This window comes from Thamnophis sirtalis, unplaced genomic scaffold (genome assembly GCF_051295495.1).
Source record: "Thamnophis sirtalis isolate CommonGarterSnake01/CBP01778 unplaced genomic scaffold, rThaSir2_p1.2 scaffold_3, whole genome shotgun sequence".
NCBI classification, from domain to species: domain Eukaryota; kingdom Metazoa; phylum Chordata; class Lepidosauria; order Squamata; family Natricidae; genus Thamnophis; species Thamnophis sirtalis.
In genome coordinates this window covers 64837922-64861952 of record NW_028261383.1, presented here as the reverse complement: position 1 = coordinate 64861952, position 24031 = coordinate 64837922, and the positions used below count along the sequence as shown (strand labels likewise).

The window sequence follows — 24031 nt, the reverse complement described above, 5'->3', positions numbered from 1 at the left end:
CACCAAGTATATAGGTCTACACTGGTGCCTCAATTTGATTATTTTACAAAACAGTTCAGGAAATCCATTATAAGTCCTTTGAGATGACCCAAACACATGGAAAACTTCGCTTTCTAAAAAGGATCTATGTAAGAATGTCTGCTTCCACCTAAAACATCATAGTTCATGATACGTTCGTTTTTTTAGTGTCTCTTCAGCTCTCGTCTGCTTGGGACTGAAAGCTTTATGTAGTTTATCTTCAGTGTGTTGCAGTATAATGAGTCTAGTGGGAATACTTTGTTTTTGGACTGTTGACTACTTCTGTAATTTCTGCTGCTTTCAGTTCCTCGGCAGTTTCACAAACATGAACCACAACATTTGGAATGGTTTCAGTTCCTGCATGATGTTCATATTAGTCCCCTAACATTTATTTAAAAACAGCAAAGGACAATTTGTACATTTGATAATACAACAGGCACGTTTTCCTAGTGTATCACACATGACCACTAACTAAATAAAATGGAGGTTCAATAACAGGCAGTTATGAATTATAGTTGGCTGTTTGCCTTTGCTGATGACTGTGTCCTGGCAATCTATAGCTGTTTGCCTCTTATGAAGGATCATTCTGTGCTAGTAGAGAAGCCAGTTCTGCACTTTTGCACAGTGGTCCAACCCAGGCAAGAAATGGTTGTATGATATCAAACCAGACATGATTGAGGACGAATGGATAGGTGAAGGACCACCCCCCCCACCCCCACACACAAACTTGCTGTCTGCTGATCAGCTCGCTTTACTTTCTTGTGGCTCAACACCTTCCAAGTGCCTTGCAAAAGGAAAAGAAGTGGTGTAAACACAGTCATGAAGAGTACTGTCACCTACGTTCATCCTGCCATATAGATCTCCTTGCTCAGCCTGTCCAGCACCTGAAACTTCACAGATGTTTGCCTTGCCATCTTGATCCTTTGGAGGAGGCAAACAAATTATCATGAGGGCTGAGGGGCAACTTGGGCACATGCCAGTGAATAATTGTGCTGTGCATCTTAACAAGTACATTATCTCCTCACACAGAAACCACCTCTGGGGAATTTAAATTGGAGTAAGAAGGAAGACCCGAGCAGCCTGTGGCATGAAGTAGGAGGAAGATATCATGCCATGATGATCAGTGCTGAGCACGTGTCAATACCCATAGTTTGGTAGTCCTTCCAAACTGGCTAGTCACAATCACCCACAACTTCCTTCTGGTTGGAAATCTTGGGGGCTAATGGGCAAAAGATGGTTGCTATGATGCTTGCAAAAGTCCCCCTTGAAATACTGTGCATGGATCTTCAGTCTGATGCAATGATAGCACTGTCTACCAGGTAAGAAACCTGTGGGCTGAAGAGGAAGATAAGGGTCTGTTGACCAGTATGGTCTTGAAACTGTGCCATGACCTCATCCTAGACTCATAAAATCATGCTTTCTCTGGGTTGGCAGCACACTACAGTGGGGAAGCCTTGTTTGGAATTCAGAGCACTGAGGGATTTCAGGAACTAATAGGGACGAAATGACCATTACAACCTGCATATATGGTCCCATCAGGAAACCATATTGGAAATTGTGTATCTGCAGAGGAAGTTCTGTACAAAAGGGCAATGTTCGACACTATTGTCAAGAATCGGTAGATTTGCACCATTGCAACTGACAGTGTGACTTAGCTATGGCCATGAGGCTGATTGCATGATAAGGGAAGTTGGTCTTCATTCCAGTTGGGGGTAGCTTTAGCTGTGATATTTGAGGGGATGGAAGTTTAACAATCAATCAGGTACCCTGACACAGTGCTACAATCTGGGTAAGAATAATGCTCCAGCTTTCTGAGGTCCCAGTCAAGGGACAACGTGCAGGCAAACAGAGATCAAGCACCTTCTCCTCGCACATATGGGTTAATCGTTCCTGACTCTAGGGCGCGATGCTCATCTCCATTTCAAAGCCAAAGAGCCAGTGCTGTCCGAACACATCTCCGTGGTCATGTGGCTGGCATGTCAAAGGCGCACAGAACGCTGTTACCTTCCCACCAAAGGTGGTTTCTATTTTTTTTTACTTACATTTTTATATGCTTTCGAACTGCTAGGTTGGCGAAGCTGGGACAAGTAACAGGAGCTCACTCTGTTATGCAGCGCTAGGGATTAGAACCGCCAAACTGCTGACCTTTTTGATCGACAAGCTCAGTGTTTAGCCACTGAACCACCACATCCCAGCGGTACCTGTATCGGGATGCCTCACAGTGTAGATTTGACCTAGAAATTTCTTCCTGTTAACCACTTCAGTGCATTCTGTGTTCTAACATATATAGAAAATTGCATTTTTATTGCTTCTAATACTTTTATTCCAGGAAAAGAACAGGAAACCAACGTCAATTGTTTTTGAACCCAAACAGAGATGAGAGATTGCTTAAGGCCGGGGACAACATATGTTGATGATCAAAAGGGAGAATAGCATCGGCAACAGCTGAAGGTCTCAATGCAAGCCCAGGTCCCCCCTCCTCCTGCTTCATTTAGGCAGCATCCTCCCGCTCCCCCCTCCGCTTGCGGTTGCTACCAGCAGCCCGCCACTCTTGAGCAGCCCCTCCCGTCCCGACTCTGCCGCCGGTCTCCCAAAGTCCTCATGTCTCCTCTCCTCTTCTAACCCTCCCCTTCCCCATCATCACGCGGCGCACGATGCCTGGCAGCCCGCCTCGGCTCCCCTAGTAACAGAGTCTGGTTAATTTCGCCTCCAATCAGCAGAGGCTGACTCCCCCTGAGCCAATGGCGACGGGCTGGGGCGGGGCTTGCCCCCTCTACCCGCGGGGGGGGAGGGCCGTCCCGTTTCGCACCGCCATTTTGGCCCGTGAGGAACAAAAGAGTTGAGGTGGCCGTTGGTTTGGAGCTGATTGGAAGGTAAATGAGGAGGCTTTATTTTTGTTTCTCTCTCTCTCTCTCTCTCTCTCCTTGGGTGCGCTCGGCGAGGAGACAAACCCGAAAGAGCCGCATCGTACCCGGTGCCCTTGATTCCTGCAATGGGCGCCAGAGCCGTAACAGAGCAACTGCCGTTCGTACATCTTAAAAATACTGTAAACTGGCAGCGGTTTGGGGCATCATTTTCACCCCCTCCCCTTTTTTTTTAACCTGAGGGGAGGTAGTGGAAACTGGCTCCTTCGTATCATACTTCAAGGTGTGTGTGGGGGGGGGCGCCCATTTGAGATAACCCGCTTTCGATCCCAATATTTGATTCCCAAGGTTGATGAAATCCCAATATGCTAGGCGTACAAATGTTATCCTTCTCCTGCGAAAGTTTAAAGTGTGAGTGTGGGATGTTGCAATTAAGAAAGCAATTTACCTGTGTCTGCCCTTGTGCCTTTGGGACTTGAACGCCGGCTTCTTTCCAGTGGCCAGCCGGTTTTGGCTTTGCAACTCCGTTCAAATACGACGGCTCAGGAGCAGGACGCAAAGGGCACCCAAGGCATTTAGCAAACGGAGGAGATGATGTATGTATTGAAGTGGGGTGGTGGTGGTCCAAATAATGGCCAGCAAAAAAAAAAAAAAGGTATCCTCCTTTCCTAGTTTTTGAAAGTTTAGCCTTTTGGCATAGAAGGTCCGGCCGGGAGGATAAAAATCTCTGCTCTGGCGCAGCAGCAGGTCAGGAGATGATGGGTTAATTAAAACTTGCATGTGCATGATGAATTTCAAAGCTTCTGTTGTAATAGGAAATAGATGACTCATTGTTACTTGGGGAATTTTTAAAAGATGCACTTATGCCATTTTCTCTTTGCATATTCGCTTCCTCTATTGTGTTTGTTTTGAAACACTTTGAAAGTGTTTAGTACAAAGCTCCCCACCCCCAGCCCGATGTGTATAACTTTAAATTGACTTCCGACTCCTAAAATAAAATGCTGAAAAATGTACTACTTTACATTTAAATAAAAACAGATCTGTCTTTTTTTGTATTAGATTGTTTGTTATACACTGCTGACATTAATGATGTTCTGTATTTCTACTTCGAACTTTTAAAACTGATGTTGCTTTTTATAGGTTCTTCTGAACTATATATTGGAGTGCTTAACATATTAAGTAATATAGGCATGTTATAAATAATTGAATCCCCTTCAGCCATGTATTTGGGATCAACTCAATATAGTTAGAACTCAATAAAATGTTCAAAATGTGCTGCGGAAGACACCTTGCTAAAAAAAATCTTTTCCATAGAATAGTAGTTTTGCCTGTTTCTACGTGCTTTCTGAATTCATAGTTTTGATGCACAGACTAAATGCTGGATTCTTTACATTCATTTAATAACAGTGCATATGTACTCCTTTTTTCAGAACGAGCTCAAAGCAATACATAGCAGTGAAATAAACAATCTAAAGGTATATATGCAATAATAAAGAAAACCACAGCCACTTTGTAAGATGTAAAAGCCTTCATATAAAAATACTTCTTCTCATGAATAAAAAGAATGTTTGCTCTTGCTAAACTTTTAGGGTTCACCAAATACCAGTACATTACAGAATAATTGAAAGTTGAGTGCCATGCAAGATTAATATATTATTATTACTACAACCACTAAATTGGTTTTGTCAACTCAGTTCTTGTGTGATTCAGTGTGGTAATCAGTAGTGCAAAAGCAACTACCATGTATAGTTGAGGTGGAGTAGAACCAGTGAACCTAGATTCAGGAACACTCTTGGGCACAGTTCACTGACTTACAGGCAAGTAATTATCTCTCAATTAATATATGTCAAATATGCTGCCTTTCATTGAGGTTGCTTCAAGAAAAATTGGAATGTTTGAATCCTAGTGGAAAGATAGGATATAAATCTAGTTAACAAATAATAAAATAATGAATTTAATTACAGGTTGAATAAGTAAAAATAATGTATGGGAACTGTAGTTCATTCAGGGAACTAAAGATGCGATCAGTGTAGAACCATGACAGCTTAATTTTTTGTCTTAGCTTAGTATTGGCTGTGTTTATATGATATAAAGGTAAAAACACTTGATTTGAGCTCAATTCCTTGGACAAAATGATGTCATTTTCTTGGCAATAATTCAGAAATGGTTTTCCATTGTCTTTTCCTGAGCTTTTTTTTTTCTTTCCTATATTGGGATTTTATAAAGGTCCCTATCCAAATATTATTAGATCTGTGCACCATAAAATAAACACAGTGATTGTTTTGTATTACTGTATGAAATGCAAAACATTCTATGTGGTTTAATAAAACAGCTAATGCCCTTTTACCAGAGGTGTCAAATAGAGACTGCACAATCGTCTGTTGGTTTAATCTAAAGTCTTGCAAAGAGCAGGTGGTTAAGATAGTGATGTAATGAGCAGGTACAATATTGCTGCATTGGTATCAGTTGCAAAGAATTTATAGAACTAAAAAGGAATGTGACCATTCCACAATGTTGAGAGAATGTGCTTTATTGATTTGATCTATCCAGTGGACAGAATAAAACATAAAAATCTTAAGCTAGCCATTTTTAGATAAGCTTGGAAGGTTTTGCAGCTAATACATACTTAGAACCAGAATCACAGAAATAACTAGTATTGATAAAGAGATGTGTCAAGATTTTGTGCAAATAAGATAAAGCTGTCAGATCAAGCTTTAATTGTAAACAATCTCAGTGGATCTAAATGTTCAATTCTGAGAAAGAAAGTGATAAGAATATATTTGGATATGCAATAAGTTATAATTTTATTTGCATTATAGATTCACAGATAATGCTAATCTTTGCACATAGACCTCTCAAAATAATTGGACGCAAGATATAACCCGTATCTAAGGAGAAATTGTATTTCCTGCATTATTCATCATGTTATTTTGTGGCAGTGAGCACAATTCACCATTATATATTTTCCCCAACAATCTGAGTCCTCATTTTACGGACCTCAAAAAAATGGAAGGCTGAGTCAACCTTGAGTTGGTGAGAATAGAACTGCTGGCAGTCGGCAGAATTAGTTTGCAATACTGCATTCTAACCACTGTGCCACTATGGCTCCATATATGTACAGCAAAGGGAAGGCCTTGGGATGATTGTGGCAAGCAGGTCTATAGGATATCTAAACATTGGCTGTTTAGAAGGGAAGGAAAATAATTGGTATGGGAATTATGTTAATTTGGGAAAGCAGGAAAAGCTTCTACTAAATTGTTGCTGACTTGTAGAATTTCCTGGTTGAGTCTGAGTTTAAAACAACAATTTTTCTTTTTTTTAAAATAGAAACCTTACAAATTGGCAAATTTTATGACTTCATGCATATTGAACTATATACCTCACTATGAGATTTTAGTATAATGCATTGTGCAAATGCAGTCCAAGTGTTCTATTTATAGTATATTGTATATGAGTCAATTTGGTAACTGGGTTATATTCTTTATACCATTTCCACAAATAAAGTTTGCAAGTGAAAGTCTTTCCTATGAGTCTTGGATCAACATTAAATGCAAGCAGTTAAGTATTATGCAATAGGAAAATTCTTATTCTTATTGGCCAACACCAGCCATTTTCAGCCATTCACAAGGAGCCTGTTTTCAATTGGTTCTATTCTAGAAATTTACAGCAAAGTGGTAATTATTATTTTTTGTGGTGAATTGCTAACAGAAGTGGAACAAATGGGTATCAATCCTATTTTCTCCCAAGGAGGATTTTCACATGATCCTTTGAAGTTAGGTACACAATTAAGCAGTCTCCATGATGGGCCAGGTGTCATTTGAAGGTGAAATCATGAGGATATGATCTCTAAAATAGCAAGGCATTTTTATATTGCACTTAGAAGGATATGAAGAAGACCCCCTAGAATCTGCTAGATGCTGTAATAGATTGTATTGTAAGAAGGAGTGTAAGAAAAAAGAATGAATGGTTGATTCCACATATTTAAAAATATGTGTTGTATAGGTGTTTCACCTTCTTAACTAAATTCAGATTATAGCAATAGCAATAGCAGTAGACTTATATACCGCTTCATAGGCCTTTCAGGCCTCTCTAAGCGGTTTACAGAGAGTCAGCATATTGCCCCCAACAATCTGGGTCCTCATTTTACCCACCTCGGAAGGATGGAAGGCGGAGTCAACCCTGAGCCGGTGAGATTTGAACCGCTGACTTGCTGATCTAGCAGTAGCCTGCAGTGCTGCATTTAACCACTGCGCCACCTTGGCTCTTACCAGATTCTTTGGTAAATGAAAACCATTGGAAGAAAGTAACTAAAATGTATGATGGGATAGCTTTAGTTAATGATATCAGTATCTTCACTTTACTAATTCAACTTACCTGATAAACTTAATATTGATTGACAAGCACGGTTTATATGCTCAAATCTAAATTGCTGAAAATGGCCCTTACACAGGGTGCAGGCAAATAGAGATTCTTCACACTGTGTTTCTCTTACATCAGGATGCTGTACACCTGCTTAGTATCAGTTAAATACTGTCATTGTTGACATTTATAACTTATTTGAAATATTGAAGTCTGATTTACTTTATTAAAAATTAGCTAGTATAATGTTGACTATCCTTGCATGTAGCAGCAACTGAATGGACTACTGATAAGATGCATAGATTTGCAAATATAAAAAAGCTCCTGGTTAATGAGGTATTATTTTGAGAAGGACAGAAGCCTACACACAATCACATCATTGTTGCCTAAACTTAATATATATCTACAATAACATTGTGCATGTAGTATTGTATGTATATCTACTAATATTAACTATATGTAATTAAATCTATATGCTGCCCATCTCAATTTCCAAATGGCTTACAGTGTAATAAAAATAGAAATATAGCAATTAGAAATATAAAAAGTTAAATTGAAAAGGATAAAATTCAACCTAAAAAAATTCATGGCCTCAGAGCGGAACAGGTTGGTGCCATTTTTGTCACTGCACCAACTACCTCCATCTTACAGCTTTTCTGTTGGGTCCCCACATTAACTGGCAGAATCAGGTTTTAAGGCCCTTTCTTGAGGCCAGAAAGGATAGGAGTAGATCTCACCTCCAGGGCAAGATGTTCCAAAGACTGGCAGAAAATATTTTTCTTCTAGACTCCTCCAGGCAAACTTCTTTGTGTGATGGGGGTCTACTGTAGCCCCTTTTGCCAGAATGAGTGGGACAGGCCAGTTTCATAGGTCAAAATGATTCCTTGGACTATGCCATAAAGGGCTTTAAAGGTGATATTCTGCCATTCTAGGGACCTACAGAACTATTCATGCCACTGCATTCTGGGCCAATTGTAGCTTCCAAATATTCTTCAAGGGTAGCTCACATGTAGATCTCATGTAGATCGCGCCAATCCAGATAAGAGATGACCAGGGCATGAGTGATTAAGCGCATGGCCTTAAAATCCAGAAAATGGTGCTCAAGTTTTTTTATTTTTTGTTCTCTATATATACATTTACATATTTATTCTTCTTTCTTTTTACATTCATAATTTTAATACATTTGTCATTCCATTTATAGAATTGTAATATTTTCCTGTAGATATGGCGGGAGGGGCTACTACTGGGTTTAGTCACAGCCTGATTGGTTCAAAGACTGAGGGAAATTTCTTAAAGTATCCTTCCTTCCCTATTGGCTCCCAGTTTCCTCTCAGTCTTTGGTCCAAGCGCTAGCTTTGGTCCATCACGGTATTTGATATTTGTGCTATCTATTATTAATTTGATTGATTGGATATTGTAAATCATAAATTTAGAGCTGCTGGCCGTAGAGACTTCTCTGTCTGTCTCAGAAGGAGGTAGGATTGCCCTGGTCTCCTACCTCTCGGCCTGGGGGAGCTCTGCCCAGTCCCTGAGTGCACGGGGATGACAGGCTCCTAATTGCAGCTGAAGGCAATTGAGGGCGTCTGCGGGGCTAGACTCTGCTACAGCCTTGCTGTTTCGCCCTCCCGAATCTAGCCTTAGGGTGTACCACTCCTCAAGGGCTCGCCTCGCCTTCAAAACTCGCTGCAACTCGGCAAAAGCGTGCCGTGGCTTCAATAACAGCCGTGGCCAATCCTGGGAGCAATGATCGCCACTTCTACAATATGGAGCAGGCTTTCTCCCACGCCCTTCAATTGCTGATGGTAGATGCTCCCATTGCTTCTCTCGCCAATGCTTCTACTGTAGTCTCAGGTGATATGGTGGAAAAATCTAAGCCCGAGGACAAGCGTGCAGAGCTTACTTTACGTAAAAATTTCACCGCTTCCACCTGGGCCATCAAATCGGCTGCTGCTGCTTCCTATTTTAATCACACCACTGTTATGTGGCTTCACCAGTTACAGGGCCGCATTCCAATTCAAGATGAGTGTCTTCATCAAGACCTCACGAAAATCATCTCGGCCACGCAGTTTTTGGCGGATGCTACATTAGACTCTATTAAGTTTGCATCCCGGGTGTTGTCCACCTTGGTAATGTCCGGACATCTGGATATTTGGGCAGTAGAACCGGTCCCGGCAGAGGAGTATGGGTTGGGTCTATACTCCAACCGGTTCGTTGTCCCGAGGAGCTCAGGGGAGATGAAGGGGAATTTTGGACCTGAAGCGTCTCAACTCTTATCTGGTTTACCAGTGCTTCAAAATGTCATCTCTCAGGTCCATACTCATGGGGATCCGGCGGGGCGACTTCATGGCATCTGTAGATTTGACGGAAGTGTATCTACACATTCCGATTCTACCGGCCCATCGCAGATTCCTCCTGTTTTCCCACAATGGGCTCCATTACCAGTATAGGGCTCTCCCAATTGGTGTGGCCCCTGCCCTGCGCATGTTCATGAAGGTCCTGGCAGCATTGGCGGCTCACCTGCGATCCCACCCAGTAAGACTCCAATGTTACCTAGACGATGTGTTCATCCAGGCTCAATCACGCACGCAGGCGATTCATGACCTAAAGCTGACCATTCGGATGCTACAGTCCCTGGGGTTCTCTGCCACCTTCCCCAAGAGTCACCTTTCACCCATGACGAGAATTCTCCATCTGGGTACAGTAATAGACTCTCTAGCGGGATTTGTTCGACTCTTGTCAGAGCGCCTCACAAGTCTACAAACCTTAGGACATCAAGTCCACGCAAGTTGGTCAGTTTCCATCCTGACCTTGGCCTGCTTGCTGGGCAAGATGGTGTCGTGCATAGGGATAGTGCCCAGGGCCTGTCTTCATTCTCGGCCTCTCCAATGGACATTGATTCCCTATCAACACCAACATTTGAGCAACTCCCTGTAGAGAGTCGCCTTATCACCAAGCCTCCGGCTTTCTCTACGGTGGTGGTTGTCCCTGGCTCTGCGACGTGGTTCCGACATTTGGGAGCCAAATTGTATTGCCATCCAGCAATACATCCTATTCCATCCGGAGCCCCAGTGGCTCCATCTGACTGCCTGGCACTTGACCTGTGTCTCCTGAGGGACGCTAATCTGTCAGTCAAGGTGATTTCCACCATTGAGGCCTCTAGGTGCCTGTCGACCACACGGCTTTACAATGCAACGTGGTTGACCTTTGTTCTCTGGTGCAGGAGATTCAGTCTTTCCCCGGCCGAGGCTTCGGTTGCACAAGTCCTTGAATTCTTACAACATGGCTTAGACCAAGCTCTTTCTCATAGCACCTTACGGAGACAGGTAGCTGCACTGTCCTCCGTACTGGCGGGAGATGGCCGTTTCTCCCTATCACAAGTTCCTTTGGTCAAACGGTTCTTTAAAGGGGCAACAAACCTGTGCCCTCCTCCGGTGCATCGGTTTCCCACGTGGGACCTTTCCTTGGTACTTAGGGCTCTTACAAGACCACTGTTCGATCTGTTAAGGACAGTGCACCTCAGGTTCTTATCCCTAAAGGTGGCCTTTCTCATTGCTGTATTTCAACACGATGAATCTCAGAGTTAGGAGTGCCGCTACCACAACCTCGTGGGCCACAAGGGCCCCACTGGAGGATATCTCTCGGGCAGCCACTTGGGCATCTCCAACGCCCTTTATCCGACACTTATCGACTACACCGTTTCGCTTCTGCGGATGCGTCCTTTGGACGTTGGATTCTCCAACAAGTGGCGACTCCCCCTGGGAGGTCAGCATCCTGCCCTGGGACTTAGCTTGGGTATATCCCAGCTGTAGCCCCTCTCGCCTATTCTACGGGGAAAAGAACATTGGTCCTTACCTGAACGTTTCTTTTATGTAGATTGGTGGGAGGGGCTACATGTAGATTGGTGAGAGGGGCCCTACATAGTTGTTAGAGCGGGTGAGTGGTGGTCGGATGGTCTGTTGTTTTTCCTGTATTGTATTTACAGCTCTTTCTATTCAACCTCGAGGAAACTGGGAGCCAATAGGGAAGGAAGGATACTTTAAGAAATTTCCCTCAGTCTTTGGACCGATCAGGCTGTGACTAAACCCAGCTGTAGCCCCTCCCACCAATCTATATAAAAGAAACGTTCAGGTAAGGACCAGCGTTCTTTCCATTTGGGTTGTTTTGTTTACCATCCCTCGCCTATTTTGACACCGCCTTCTTTTCTTTTCTCCCTCCCTCCCTTCTCTACTTCCTTCCTCTTTTCCCTTCCTTCTTCCCTTACCTCTCCCCTCCACCTCTCTTCCTCTTCCTTCTCTCCTTCTCCCTTCCATCTTCCTCTCCTCACTGTCTTCCTTCCCTCCTCTTCTTCTCACATCCTCTCCTCTCTTCCTTTCTCTCCCTCTCCCCCTTCTCTACTTTCTTCTTTCCTCCTCTCCTTTCCCTTCCTTCTTCCCTTACCTCTCCCCTACTTCTCTCTACCTCTTCCACTTCTTACCCTCTCTCCTTCTCTGCTTCCCCCTTCCATCTTCTTCTCCTCACCTTCTACCTTCCCACCTTTTCCTCTCTTCCTTTCTTTTTCTATTGCTGCAGGTGTCTCTTCCAGCTCTTAATTTCTATTTTCTTGGGATGGTATTTCCGCAAACCCAAAAATCTTTGTATATCATTTCTTTTTTTTAAAAAAAAGATTTTTTAAAAAAGAATATAATAATATATTACAGCCTTCCCAAGCGAAGATGAAATAATAAGAAAGATTATGGACTGTGCCAAAATGGATAAACTAATTAAAGAAGTCAGGGGATAGGAAGAATCAAAATTCTACCAGATATGGGATAAATGGTATAGGTTAATGGAGGGAAGAAACAAAAATCAATGAAAGAATATAACAAAACTCAAAAATAATAGTTATGAGTAAAATAAGAGGGTTAAGAATGGTGAAATCCAAATGAAATACAATAGAAGGGGAAATAATATAAGGTGAGCGGTATCGATTGATGATTGCTATTATAAAAAACAGGAAGTTCCTGTTCATACTGTATTGTATAAATGTGTACGTCTAACTTTTGTGTGTGTGTATTTTACATGTTTGTTAATAAAAATATCTCCCCTCCCTCTCTCTCTCTCTCTCCCTCCCTCCCTCCCTCCCTCTCTCTCTCTCTCTCTCTCTCATATGTTGTATTTGTGCTGATAAATAAATAAAGGGAGACTAGTATAGATCTATTTCAAGCTATTTAGCTCTCATCAGCTAGCCATACCCTTACTGGGAATATATATATTATTGTTATGTAGAATAGGGGTCTCCAGTCCCTGGTCCGTAGCATGCCAGAAACGGGGCCGTGCAAACAAGTGAAGCTCTATCTGTGGGATGCAGCAGCATGTGAAACCACACCCTCTCCAGTCCGCGGAATAATGCCTCCATGGAATTGGTCCCTGGTGCCACTGATCTAGAACTTGAGATCTATTTCCTTTTTCAATAATTCAATTGTTCTGAATTTATTAAAATCCTACAAAATACATGTTTTACTACTCTTAACTCTGGTTTCCCTTAAAATCTGGAGAAGATTACACAATCACTTATTTGTTCTTTCCCTCATAGACTAAGGTTAATATCAGGTCAAGCTGATCCTCTTGTACCTCCTTCATTCTCTACAAAAGAAAGAACAATACAAAAGTTACTTATTTAGTTACAGAATTTACATGACTGCCAAACTCTGGGTGGTTTATGGCAATAAAAATAGACATAATAAAACCTGTAAGAACAACCAAAAAAAGTCACAACAATGAAACTATTGCAATGCGCCATCATCAAACCTCACAGGAGAGTTTATCAATATCCTGGCCCTAACACCCAAAGTAACAGCCAGGTTTTCAAAGCCTTCTTAAAGTAACAGCATTGAGACTAGTCAGAATAGTTAGGAAAACAAGTCAGAGATTTCCTGGAGAATCATAGCTGGCAGAGTGTCTTCCAATTCTAGTAAAAAAAGTATGTTTCATGCCTCTTTAAAAGAAGTGCATTTTGATTTTTCAAAACATACTCCATATATTTTCTTCCATTAGGCAAATGAGAGTAGATCTCAACAACAGTATTTTATTTACTCTCCACTTTTTTATCTCAGGCATTCTTTGCAATATTGCTATTGATTCACTTAAATTCTTGAGCAGTGCTAGACAATTTAACATTAGTGCAACAGCTCTCTTCCTATTGTTTCTGTATTTTTTAAACAAATTATATTCTTCAGCTCCTATATTCCAGTTCAGAAGAGTCATTCCAGCAAGTCTGTTTTATGCTCTTTAAGTCATATTGTCCTTATAAACATTTTTCAGTCATGAAAGAGATGTAACATTTTCAAGGGCAACCTTAACATTAACTAGAATATTACAAAATATTTTGTTACAAATGTTCTGAGAAAAATGGATAATATTTTGCTTACACAGGCATAAGACAGAACTTTAATTATTTATGTGTGTTTAGATGCAGATCTGTTGAATCATGCCCTGGCTAATACATAAGAGACTTCAGGTTTGTAAATTCACAGATATCCAAATTCCCTATGGTCCTTGTTTGGTATGCTGAAAGAAAACAACTTATAATGAGCTCACAAGGGATGATTGTGAGATGAGAATAGTATGCTTTTTTATACATGTATTCTTTTCTCTGAAGAACATGAGTTCTGGATATGATTTTGGTATTTTTACTGGGTAACGTGCTCTCCCTCGCTGTCAATGTGTGTTTTATGGTGTTAGGGCAGAATTGTTTGAGCAATAATTTGATAACTTTTCAATGTAAATCAGTTTTTTAAAAACCAGATCTTTGCTTATTTGAAAATAGCACCCACCAGGAGCTTATGCTCCAGCTGATTAGGCATAAATAATGTCAAGTCTTCATTTTAAACTTACGTCCTAGAGACCTAATGGATAAGTCTGTTTTTTTCTTGGCATTAATATGGAAATGGTTTCCCATTACCTTCTACCAGGCTGTGTTTGATTTACCACATAGCTCTTGCATTTTAAGAATAAATTATTTGCTTTGACAGAAAAATAATAACAGTGCCACCTTCTGGACACCTTTTTGCTACAGAAATGAACTTGATGCAGTAATTGAAAACTTTTGGCTCTAGTAACCAGCTAGAAGAATAAATATTAAATATGCTTTCTGCTTAACTTTTAGATGAATGTTTTGCTACAGTAAGCATTCTTCCATTTAATTTATTTCAATAAATTTAAATAATATATTTGGCATAGTAGAATTTCTAGTGTTTGGTATCATGATGATCTGCTAAGTTGACATACACAGATTTGGTTATGCAATATTGAAAGCTCCCTTCCTCACCCTCCCTATGCTTCTATGTACCCATTGATAAACAAAATAATGAATAGCTTTTGTAATCTCTTGGCATTAGTTACAGGATAGTTGCAATCCTGTGTGGACTTTTTGGGAAATGAACATAATTCTGTGAGATTTGTTTTTTACTTAATACGCTCTGTACTGTTTTACATTGTGATCTTATATTTGAGTATGTCTAAAAATAGGTTTCTGACCTAGAACACTTTGTGGTCTCTTAGAATTAAGTGAATTATTATTCATGTAATGGTCTTTAGTACCAAGTTGTTTTTAGATAGATAAATTAAAAGATAAAATTAGTAGCTTATTTTGTATAAAGCCCCTTATATTTACTGCTAAGAGACATCTTCTATTTTTTTAAAAGATAATATATTGAATAATACAGTGGGCGTTTCAATTTTTAGCTGTACTATTTAAAATTTAAAACATTTGCTTGCATGTACATAAATTCTTGCTAGGTTAAACTTAAAATTGTCTTTTATGCTTTTTTGGACATCTTTGTTAGTGGTAAAAATATTTGTGAAACTGGATGAAGGTTTTCAGAAGTCATAAAAATGAGGAAATCTCTATTTCTTTTTCAAAATGTGACCTCGATGCATGACTTTCCCTTAAGGCTGCTTCCATAGAGTATCTTTGGAAAGGTTGAGATTGTTTTTCAACTTACTTTTGAATTTGAATTTGATAGCTTGACTCAAGAGGTTTTAGCAAGAAAAACAAGATAATGGAGTTGGAAGGGACTTTGAGGTCCTCCAGTCCCACCCCCAGTCCAAGCAGAAGTCCTTATACTATTCCGGACAAATGACTGCCCACTATTTTCTTTAAAATCTCCAGTGATAGAGCACCCATGACTTCCATTCCACTGATTAATTGCTCTCACGCTCAGGAAATTTCTTTTTAGTTCTAGGTTGGATCTCTTTTTCCATCTGTTACTTCTTGTCCTGTGCTGTATTTTTGTCTGATGTCCACTTTGAAAAATCAAGGAATTAAAGGAAAGCTATTACAAAAAGTACTTGACTAGGTGGCCCAGTGGCTAAGATACTGAGTTTGTCGATCAGAAAGGTCGGCAGTTCAGCAGTTTGAATCCCTAGTATAGGTCTCCTGCATGAGCAGTAGGTTGGACTAGATGACCTCCAAGGTCTCTTCCACCTCTGTTACTGTTACCTATTATTTAAACAATATTTTTTGTTCTTTGTAAGAGTTGCTTTAGATAGACTATAGTCAATAATTTTAAGTAGTATGTGAATGTCTTATGTGCATGTATTAGATGATAAAGGGAAAAAATAAATGGAAACTGTGGGCTACAATGCTTTTTTAGCTCCTTATCTACATTGTGATATAGAGAAAAACGTAGAAAAGGGTAATACATCTCCTTTTGCCCTGTGCCTTTGTGCGATAAGAAACTTGGCTGAAAGCAAATATGAACACTGAGAGAAGTGTGAGTAACGCTCTTCCTCCTCCCCTCCTTCTGCTGACGTTCTCCCTGCTTTGCAAGAGACACACCTAGTAGCTCTCTCCTAATGTTCATTGGCTAATACTATGTAGGGCGTGGTATACAGACTTTTGCATGACCTCACTCCTGTTTGTCTCAGTGCTCAGATCCGGTTGTCTGTTTTCAGTTTCAGCTTTTGTGCCGAGAGTTTCATTTCTGCTTTTCTGGATGCAACGAAAGAATCTTTAGCTTTGGTGTTCCAGACAAAATAGAATAAAGACACGGGGATTTCTTTTTTCTTTTTTCTTTCTAGAGACTTACTAACCTGGAATAAATACTTTCTGGAGGAACAGTTCTGTGTGAGTTGCTTTCACCACCGTCCCATTGGTCTATCTAATGTCCTACAAGGATGAGTCCGGCATTTGGAGCTATGGAAGTGGAGCATTATTCCAAAGGCGTCCTCCTGGAGCCTTTTGTTCATCAGGTTGGGGGTCACTCCTGTGTCCTCCGGTTTAATGACAAGACCATCTGTAAGCCCCTTATTCAGAGAGAACATCAGTTCTATGAGACTCTTCCTGCTGAAATGCATAAATTCACTCCTCAGTATGAAGGTATGTTGCCACCTTTAGAAGGGGGCTGGGTTTAATCAATTTACGAAAGTCCAATGTTCTTTTTGTCCTTAAAATCTCTTTTGCATAAGAGATTTTAGGAGATTTCTTTTCATATATTTTGATGTTGTCTGAGCCAGGCTGTGGAGATGCAGGGTGGAGATGCTTGCCAGTGGGTCTTTGGGCTGACTAACAGCATTAGAGTAGAACAACACTGCTGCTGATAGCCTATAAATCGCCCTTAGGCACAGGTAGGTAAGTATATTGATAACAGCTTGTAAGTGTTTTCAGTAATAATATTTTTCTTTCTTTCTGATTTTTAAGCCATATGTTGTTTTTTTTAAAAAAAACCTGGTATTAAATAAACTGCAGAAGGCATGCTGCCTAGTGGAAGCTTAACAAGGATTTTCAGATGATCTCTACTGCTTACATTATGATCATGCTATATAAACAAGTTGTCATAGTAACGAAAACTAAGAATCACTGTTAAACATAGTCAGCTTGTTTTTAACCTTAAAGAAATGGAAAAAAAGTACTGTGGTCAATAGGTAGGCAAAAGGTGAAGTATTGTTGATGAGGCTGTAAAAGCTGATGGTATGTGGAAGTGGATATTCCAGTTCTTTTTACCATTGTATTAGTTGACCAAGACATTTAGTTATTCATCCTGCAGGAATTTAATTAACAATAACTTGAATTTGAAATTCTGAAGTTTTGATACTGTATTCTATTTCTTCTTTTAATAAACCATCTTTTTCCCAATTGTTTTATATTATTTGGACCAAAGACTAAGATAAAAATGCCTTTTAGCTGTATTTCTGTAATGGCATTCATACTTACTGAACATTTGAATGTTTTTTATTATGAACTTTCAGAATTAATAGATGAATGTGTGATTTATGATATGGACTAAATGTAATAAATTGTACTAGCAGATGTGGTTTTTCTCTTGTGGAGATGTATGGGAGGGATTAAGGGGGGGGGAGCCTTATTTGGTCGTTTCTGTTGTTTTTTCCAGGATAAAGCCAAAGGCCATTTTCTAGCTGGCTTCCCCCCTTTCCTGTAGCTCTTTCTCTCGTATGGGCAGCAGGACTGTCATTCAGAGCTTCTGCACTCCCTACCCTTGCTCCTGTAGGCCCCACAGCTGCCTGCCCTGCTCAGAAGTGCCAGCCTCTCGCCACGAACTCTAGTGATGAGCGGCAAGAATGTGCAGATTGATTGATTTCAGGATAAAGAGAGAGAACTGAGGAAAAAAAAAAACCCCATTCAGCCAGTTGTTACAACTTCGGCCGTAACTTTCCTATATGGCATGGGGCTACATTCCTGTCAGAACTGTCCTCTCAAAACATAATGCAGTGCTCTAGAGACTTTGAGATGAGAGGCAAAAATGCTTTCAAGGTTCACCATGTTTTGATGTATCTTGAGTTAAATTTGTTTTGTACTTCATTTTGTTATTTCATTTATGAGATGCTACATAACTGAAACCAATAAAATCTATTCCCCAGAGGAAAAATAAATCGTTGTAAATTAAACGTGGTGATTCTGAGTGGAAGCCTTTGAATTAGTTGTCTGTTGTAATGTGTGATGTTCTTCTTGTTTTGCTCTACTCTTGCAAGCTTTTCCTTTTCTCTGGAATTCCCAAAAGCCTGTGTTTTGGATGAATGCTTTTAGATTTGCTATGGAGCAAAACTTAAAGCTTTTGGTGTTTCTCTGCAGGGAATATCCCCCTGCAAGATGTAAATATGCAATGTTTTACATCTCTCCTAGAGTCAGATAAGTCAGATTTTTAAAACATAATAAAATTTTTCAATAATTGAAAATGTCTCCTGTTATTATTTGAGTCTTACTGTGCTCACAAGAAAGAGAAGAACCTTCTGCATCATTAATGTGTTGTCTTCATGATAAATTGTCTTCTCTGTGAGGTGTCACTTTGTCTAGATGTTTTGATATTTGTTACGTTGACAGATGAGTTTTGGCCTGTGGCAAGATAAAAAAACTAAGGATTTGGGGTAAGAGAAAAACCAAAGTTGCTATATTCTTAGTGTAAAATTATGTTGTGTTGTGGTGCTTTTATTTTTACTTCTATGCTTAATTGAGTATCTCATGTTTCTTCTTAAGGTGTGGTATCTGTAAGCTTTGAAGAGGATGAAGATGGAAACTTGTGTCTAATAGCCTATCCATTAAATGGAGATCACGATAACTTGGAAAGTATAGATAATTCTGACTGTGAACCCAAAAATAAATTGCTGCGGTGGAGTAATAAAAAGACTGTTTTGCTAGAAAATGAAAAGCTAACTAAAGAATGGGTCAGGCAGCATAGAAAAGAAGAAAAAATGAAAAGGTAATTGACAAAATGTTCTGCTTCCTCATTTTTTAAAATACTCATTAAATAGTCATTTTTGAAAATATTAATACTCATAATTATAAAAGACCTTCAGCAGATTCACTGCATTTAATTTGGAGCATAAACCTATGTTTTATATTTAGGAATTTTGTGCAGGATGAGAGCATGCTAAGTACTTACTTAGAATAAGCCCAATGAAATTAGTGGAATTTTATGACAATTGATTTATGTCATAAAATATGCTTTATAATTTCTGAAGTAACAAAATGTTCTTCAACAATTTTTGCAGTATCAGATTTATACGGAGTTAAATTTGTGGGTTCTATCACATCAATCTGATGCTCAGAAAAGAGTATATTCTCACTTAAAAGCTATAAAATATATTTTACTGTATGAACGTCTGTAACATATCCATGCTTGATAAAATGCAAGCGCTCTTTGAAATAATATTAGTGAATTATTTAGATAATACCAATAGTTGTCATCATTTAAGTTATAAATATATTATGAAAAAAGTGAAGCTTGGCACATTATTCAATTCACAATTCAGTTTATATTTGAAAGTATTTGATACTTGCATTTGACCACAAACATTTGTTTTTATGTTTCAGTCACAAGTTGGAGGAAGAATTTGAATTGCTTAAGAAATCGGAACTATTGTATTATAGTGTTGAAAAAAAGGGGAATGTCAGTTCACAGTTTAAGCACCATAATCCTTGGAGTATGAAGTGCCATCAGCAGCAACTCCAGCAAATGAAGGAAAATGCAAAACATCGAAATCAATATAGTATCCTTTATGTGTTTTATACTATTTTGTACAAAGCCTGCAGAAAACTAGGAAATATTAAATTACTTAAAGCTGACATACAATGCTATTGAGTATTCCAGCTGTTGTAATATTTCTTAGGAGGTATCCTCTAGCAGACCCCCTTGCAAGTCAGCTGCCTTCGCCGCTATTTGTGATTAGTTTGTGTCCTCTTTTGTTTGAGGACAGGACTGATTATCATGTGGGTTTTTGCAATAAAGAAGGAGCTTTGTCAGGACATAAGGCATTCCAAGACAAGTTGTCTGTGTTTATATCAGTTCATTTTAAAATTAAGAATATGCTATAGTTCAAATCTAGATTACGAACTGCCATTTTATGATAAAAGCACACATTTCTTAAATGATGAAGTTATTTGCTATATAAAATGGACTTTACTCTATTTTATATTTTTAGGAAACAGCTTTTTCATTTCATTCTTAAACCCAGCTTATGTAAATTTATCACATCTTGATGGGAGGGTTTAGTTAAAATGACTGTACATAATATTTTAGTTGATTGTGAGTTTTTTTTAAAGATTTGAGAACAATTGTTGAACAAGATTCTGTGTTCCCTTATAACATTTTTCATTTCACTGGACATTTTTGTTCAATTTAGCAATCAAGACACTAGGCTATAAATGGTTTATGTGCAGCCAGATGAGTTTAAAACGGTAGTTCTGTAATGTAATGTAATAAACATGCTTAACGTCAGTTGAAGGCAGATATTTGAGATGTTTGTTCATTTATTAATCAAATTTAATGAGATGAGCTAGCCGCTCATCTCACCGAAGAGCTCTACTCTATGTGGTGCACAACAGTAAATCATTTCTGTCAAACCCTGTGGATTAGTTCTAAAGACAAATTTCACAGAGACATGATCCCGTCTTTCCCCTGGCAGAGATGGCTATCCAAACCTTCAAAACCGATTTGGAGGGAGCCAGAGGAGGAGAAAGTCCCATCAAATATGTTAGATTTCACTCATTGATAATTCCTGTCATTGTTTAAAGCAGAGGTTCTCAGTCTTTTCTTCACAACAGACCCTCTTTAAATATCTTTTATGACCACAGACTATGGCCACGGACTCCCAAGACGTAACTCAAGATTTAAATCATAACATTTCTTTAAGCCTTCCCAGACCTCTTGTGATGACATCGCTCCCCCCCCCCCCCCCCGCAGTGGTCTACGGACCAGAGGTTGAGAACTACTGGTTTACAGGATTTATTTTTATTTCAAGTGTAAACAAGTTACTAGTTATATCATTTTTCCTTAACTAAATAGAATTTATTTTACTGGAAAACCTAACCTCACGATATGAGGTGCCTTGTGTGTTGGATCTCAAGATGGGAACCCGGCAGCACGGAGATGATGCATCTGAAGAAAAGAAAGCTAATCAGATCCGGAAATGCCAGCAAAGTACTTCAGCAGTTATAGGAGTTCGTGTGTGTGGTATGCAGGTAAGTTTGAAATGGAGGAATAATGCAATTTAAAAGGGACACATGAAACCAATATCTACTTATTTGTATTGTATACCGCCCGGGGTCCCTCTGTGAGACAGATGGGCAGTTTTGAAATGTGAAAAAACAAATAAAAATAAAGGAACTTCAATTTTACAGTACTATTAGTTCAATAAAGGAAAATATTTGTAGCTTTCTGAGCTTGACTGTTTCCTTGCAGAAATGTCATTACCCAAATTAGATAACAGTATCAGACTAGCACTCAACACCAAGGGCCCTCACACTTCGTTCACTACATTGTTTGTTTGAGGAACATGAACTTTAGTTACAGCTGGCATGAAATAGTTGAATGAAAGAGAGTATGAATTAATATTTCTGGACAATCTGAAAATTATTCTGCCTTGAATCCTAACTGCATAAGTAATTCAGTTATATATATATTTTTCTACACAATTTTATAATCCATCCTCTTCATAATTTTCTAGTTGATACTTTCTTCATCTTACTCAAAAAAAGCTCCAGAAGATGGCCATATGACTAATTGTGTGGATAGGCACTTAGCCCAATTTGCATGTGTACTTGAACTAGAGTTTCAAACAGCATTTTTGTTAAATAGTATAATACTTTTCAATTCATTCTCGTGATTGTAGAAAGATTGTTCTTCTATATATTTTCCTGCATAGAGAGATGATGGAACTATTTCGTCGTCTTTCCTGAGCAGATGCAGGATTCTTCAGCTAGCTGTGTTGCAAAATACACCTTGTCCCTATTGTATGAAATTACAGTGGATAGATAGTATCATGCACGAGGTCAAAACATGAGTTATGTTTTCATCTACATGGGCTGGCTAGTCGAGCTTCACTGTAATAAAATAATAGAAATCATTGCATTCTGGTCAATTCTTTCAAACTATAGATTTCTCCTGTGTATTATTTTAGGTGTGACATAGATCACCTAATTAAAAGTATCATTTTAAATACTATTTTACTCTTTCATAGATAGGCCACTGAGTATGCTAAGCAGTAGTATTTAAGTGCCAGTAACTTTGCCAACAGAGTTAACAAGCACAGGCGTGATACTTCTATTTATGGGCTGACTTATGGAGTGACATTATGCATGCTAGGACTTGATTTTCAAAACAGCGGGCAAACATTTATAATCCTACTTAAGTTATTTAGTTATATCTTATTTTTAAACAGTATAGATCTGAAAAAAATACTTCGCAGGGGAAGAAATGCACTGGAGAATTGATAGTGGGATAATCTCCACTTTACTTAAGCTGTGGCAGAGTACCTTGCAAATAAACCAGTTAATATTGTACCATTTTATTTCAGTGCTACCACTGTGTTTAGTGCTAACAAATCTTTTTTCTTTCTTTCTACAGGTTTATCAGCCAGATTCTGGCCACTTAATGTTTATGAATAAATATCATGGGAGAAAACTTTCAGTCCAAGGATTTAAAGAAGCACTTTACCAGTTTTTTCATAATGGCAAATATCTGCGACGAGAACTCTTTGATTCTGTTCTAAAGAAACTAACTGAATTAAAATCAGTCTTAGAGAAGCAGGAATCCTACCGCTTTTACTCCAGCTCTTTGCTGATTATTTATGATGGGAAGGAATTACAAGATGTGGTGGTGGACTCGGACCCAGAAGACATTGAAGGTCTTTCAGAAGAATCTTCAGATGAATCGGCACATGCATATGCCTACAAGCCTACGATTAGTTCCGTTGATGTTCGAATGATAGACTTTGCCCACACTACATGCCGGTATTACGGAGAAGATAGCGTGGTGCACGAGGGCCAAGATACGGGTTATGTTTTTGGACTTCAAAACTTAATACTTATTATTAAAGAAATAAGGGACGAAAGTAGCGAATAAACATTTAGAATGCGAAACTGTAGAAAGCACTATAATGACTCTTTGTATTCCAGAAATACTGACCACTTTCTTGTGGTAGCAGCCTTTACAGTCTGTATTAGGATGACCCCATCAGAGTCAGAGCTGTTCAAAAGAGGGCATTTCCATTTAGTGGTGCTAGATTTAGCACTGATACATCTGGGTATCTTTATTATTTATTTTAACTCTCGTAAACATTCCATATTTGATTATCCAGATACCTCCGTTATTCCTCTGTGTATATGTATCAATAAAATATTTTTGTTCATTGTAAATGATGATGTCCTCTCTCTAATCTGTCAGTCATTTATTAAAATATCCTGGATGTTACTACTACGTTACACACACTAACTTTAAATCGAGTTATTTTCAAAACACAACACTAATGTATTCTTAGTACATGGGCTGCATGGTCACAAAAAATATAGTAAAACAAATTGACTTCCCCCCCCCCTCCTCAGGAAGTGGGATGTGTAATTGGGTAATACGTGGGACGTCTCACATTCTTGTTAAAATACCAAGCATGGGAACTTTGACGCAGGTAGATGTTAGAACTTGGTGTCACTTTTACCTGTGTTTCTGGAGTCTTGATCTTTCTACCTATGCCCATAGTCTTGATCTTGCTAATCATTCTAATAATTGCGAATAATTCTGCTTTTACTTCTTGGTTAATAATTTTGAAGTTTGCTTTGCCCAGCTAAGTGACACTCAGACACTCACTTGGGAACTTTTGAGTAGGTGTATTGGAAATGTAACACTACCTCTTTACAGTGGACTTCTGCATGAAATTTACTATCCTCACCAGGTAATTCTCCAAAACTAGTCATCCTGTATCGTCTGGATTCAGGCTATGAAATTGCCCATAATGGCATACACAAGCTCAAGGTACCTTGTTAGTTGGATGGTAGAATGGTAGAGGACAGGAAGGCCTGGAGG

General features: G+C 39.1%; 1 protein-coding gene across 2 annotated transcripts; it reads left to right on the top strand.

Moving 5' to 3' along the window:
* The first annotated feature begins 2761 nt into the window (after positions 1 to 2761).
* On the top strand, positions 2762 to 23370 carry IP6K2 (inositol hexakisphosphate kinase 2). 2 transcript variants are annotated; one of them, XM_014069329.2, is made up of 6 exons: positions 2762 to 2891; positions 16302 to 16599; positions 18712 to 18934; positions 19549 to 19724; positions 21020 to 21195; positions 22580 to 23370. In XM_014069329.2, exons 2-6 carry the CDS (start codon positions 16398 to 16400, stop codon positions 23075 to 23077), a joined length of 1275 nt encoding a protein of 424 aa, XP_013924804.1. In that variant the 5' UTR covers positions 2762 to 2891; positions 16302 to 16397; the 3' UTR covers positions 23078 to 23370. The 2 variants fall into 2 exon arrangements, with proteins under 2 accessions (XP_013924804.1, XP_013924803.1); XM_014069328.2 differs by lacking the exon at positions 2762 to 2891 and having other exon boundaries at positions 16135 to 16599.
* The last annotated feature ends 661 nt before the right edge of the window (positions 23371 to 24031 follow it).

What these genes read in the sequence shown, in the direction of transcription:
- IP6K2 (XM_014069329.2), top strand. Translation starts at nt 16,398, where the DNA reads ATGAGTCCGGCATTTGGAGCTATGGAAGTGGAGCATTATTCCAAAGGC. An exon ending in ATTCACTCCTCAGTATGAAG is followed by an intron (nt 16,600 to 18,711) that starts GTATGTTGCCAC and finishes TTTCTTCTTAAG; the next exon opens with GTGTGGTATCTGTAAGCTTT. An exon ending in AAAGAAGAAAAAATGAAAAG is followed by an intron (nt 18,935 to 19,548) that starts GTAATTGACAAA and finishes TTTATGTTTCAG; the next exon opens with TCACAAGTTGGAGGAAGAAT.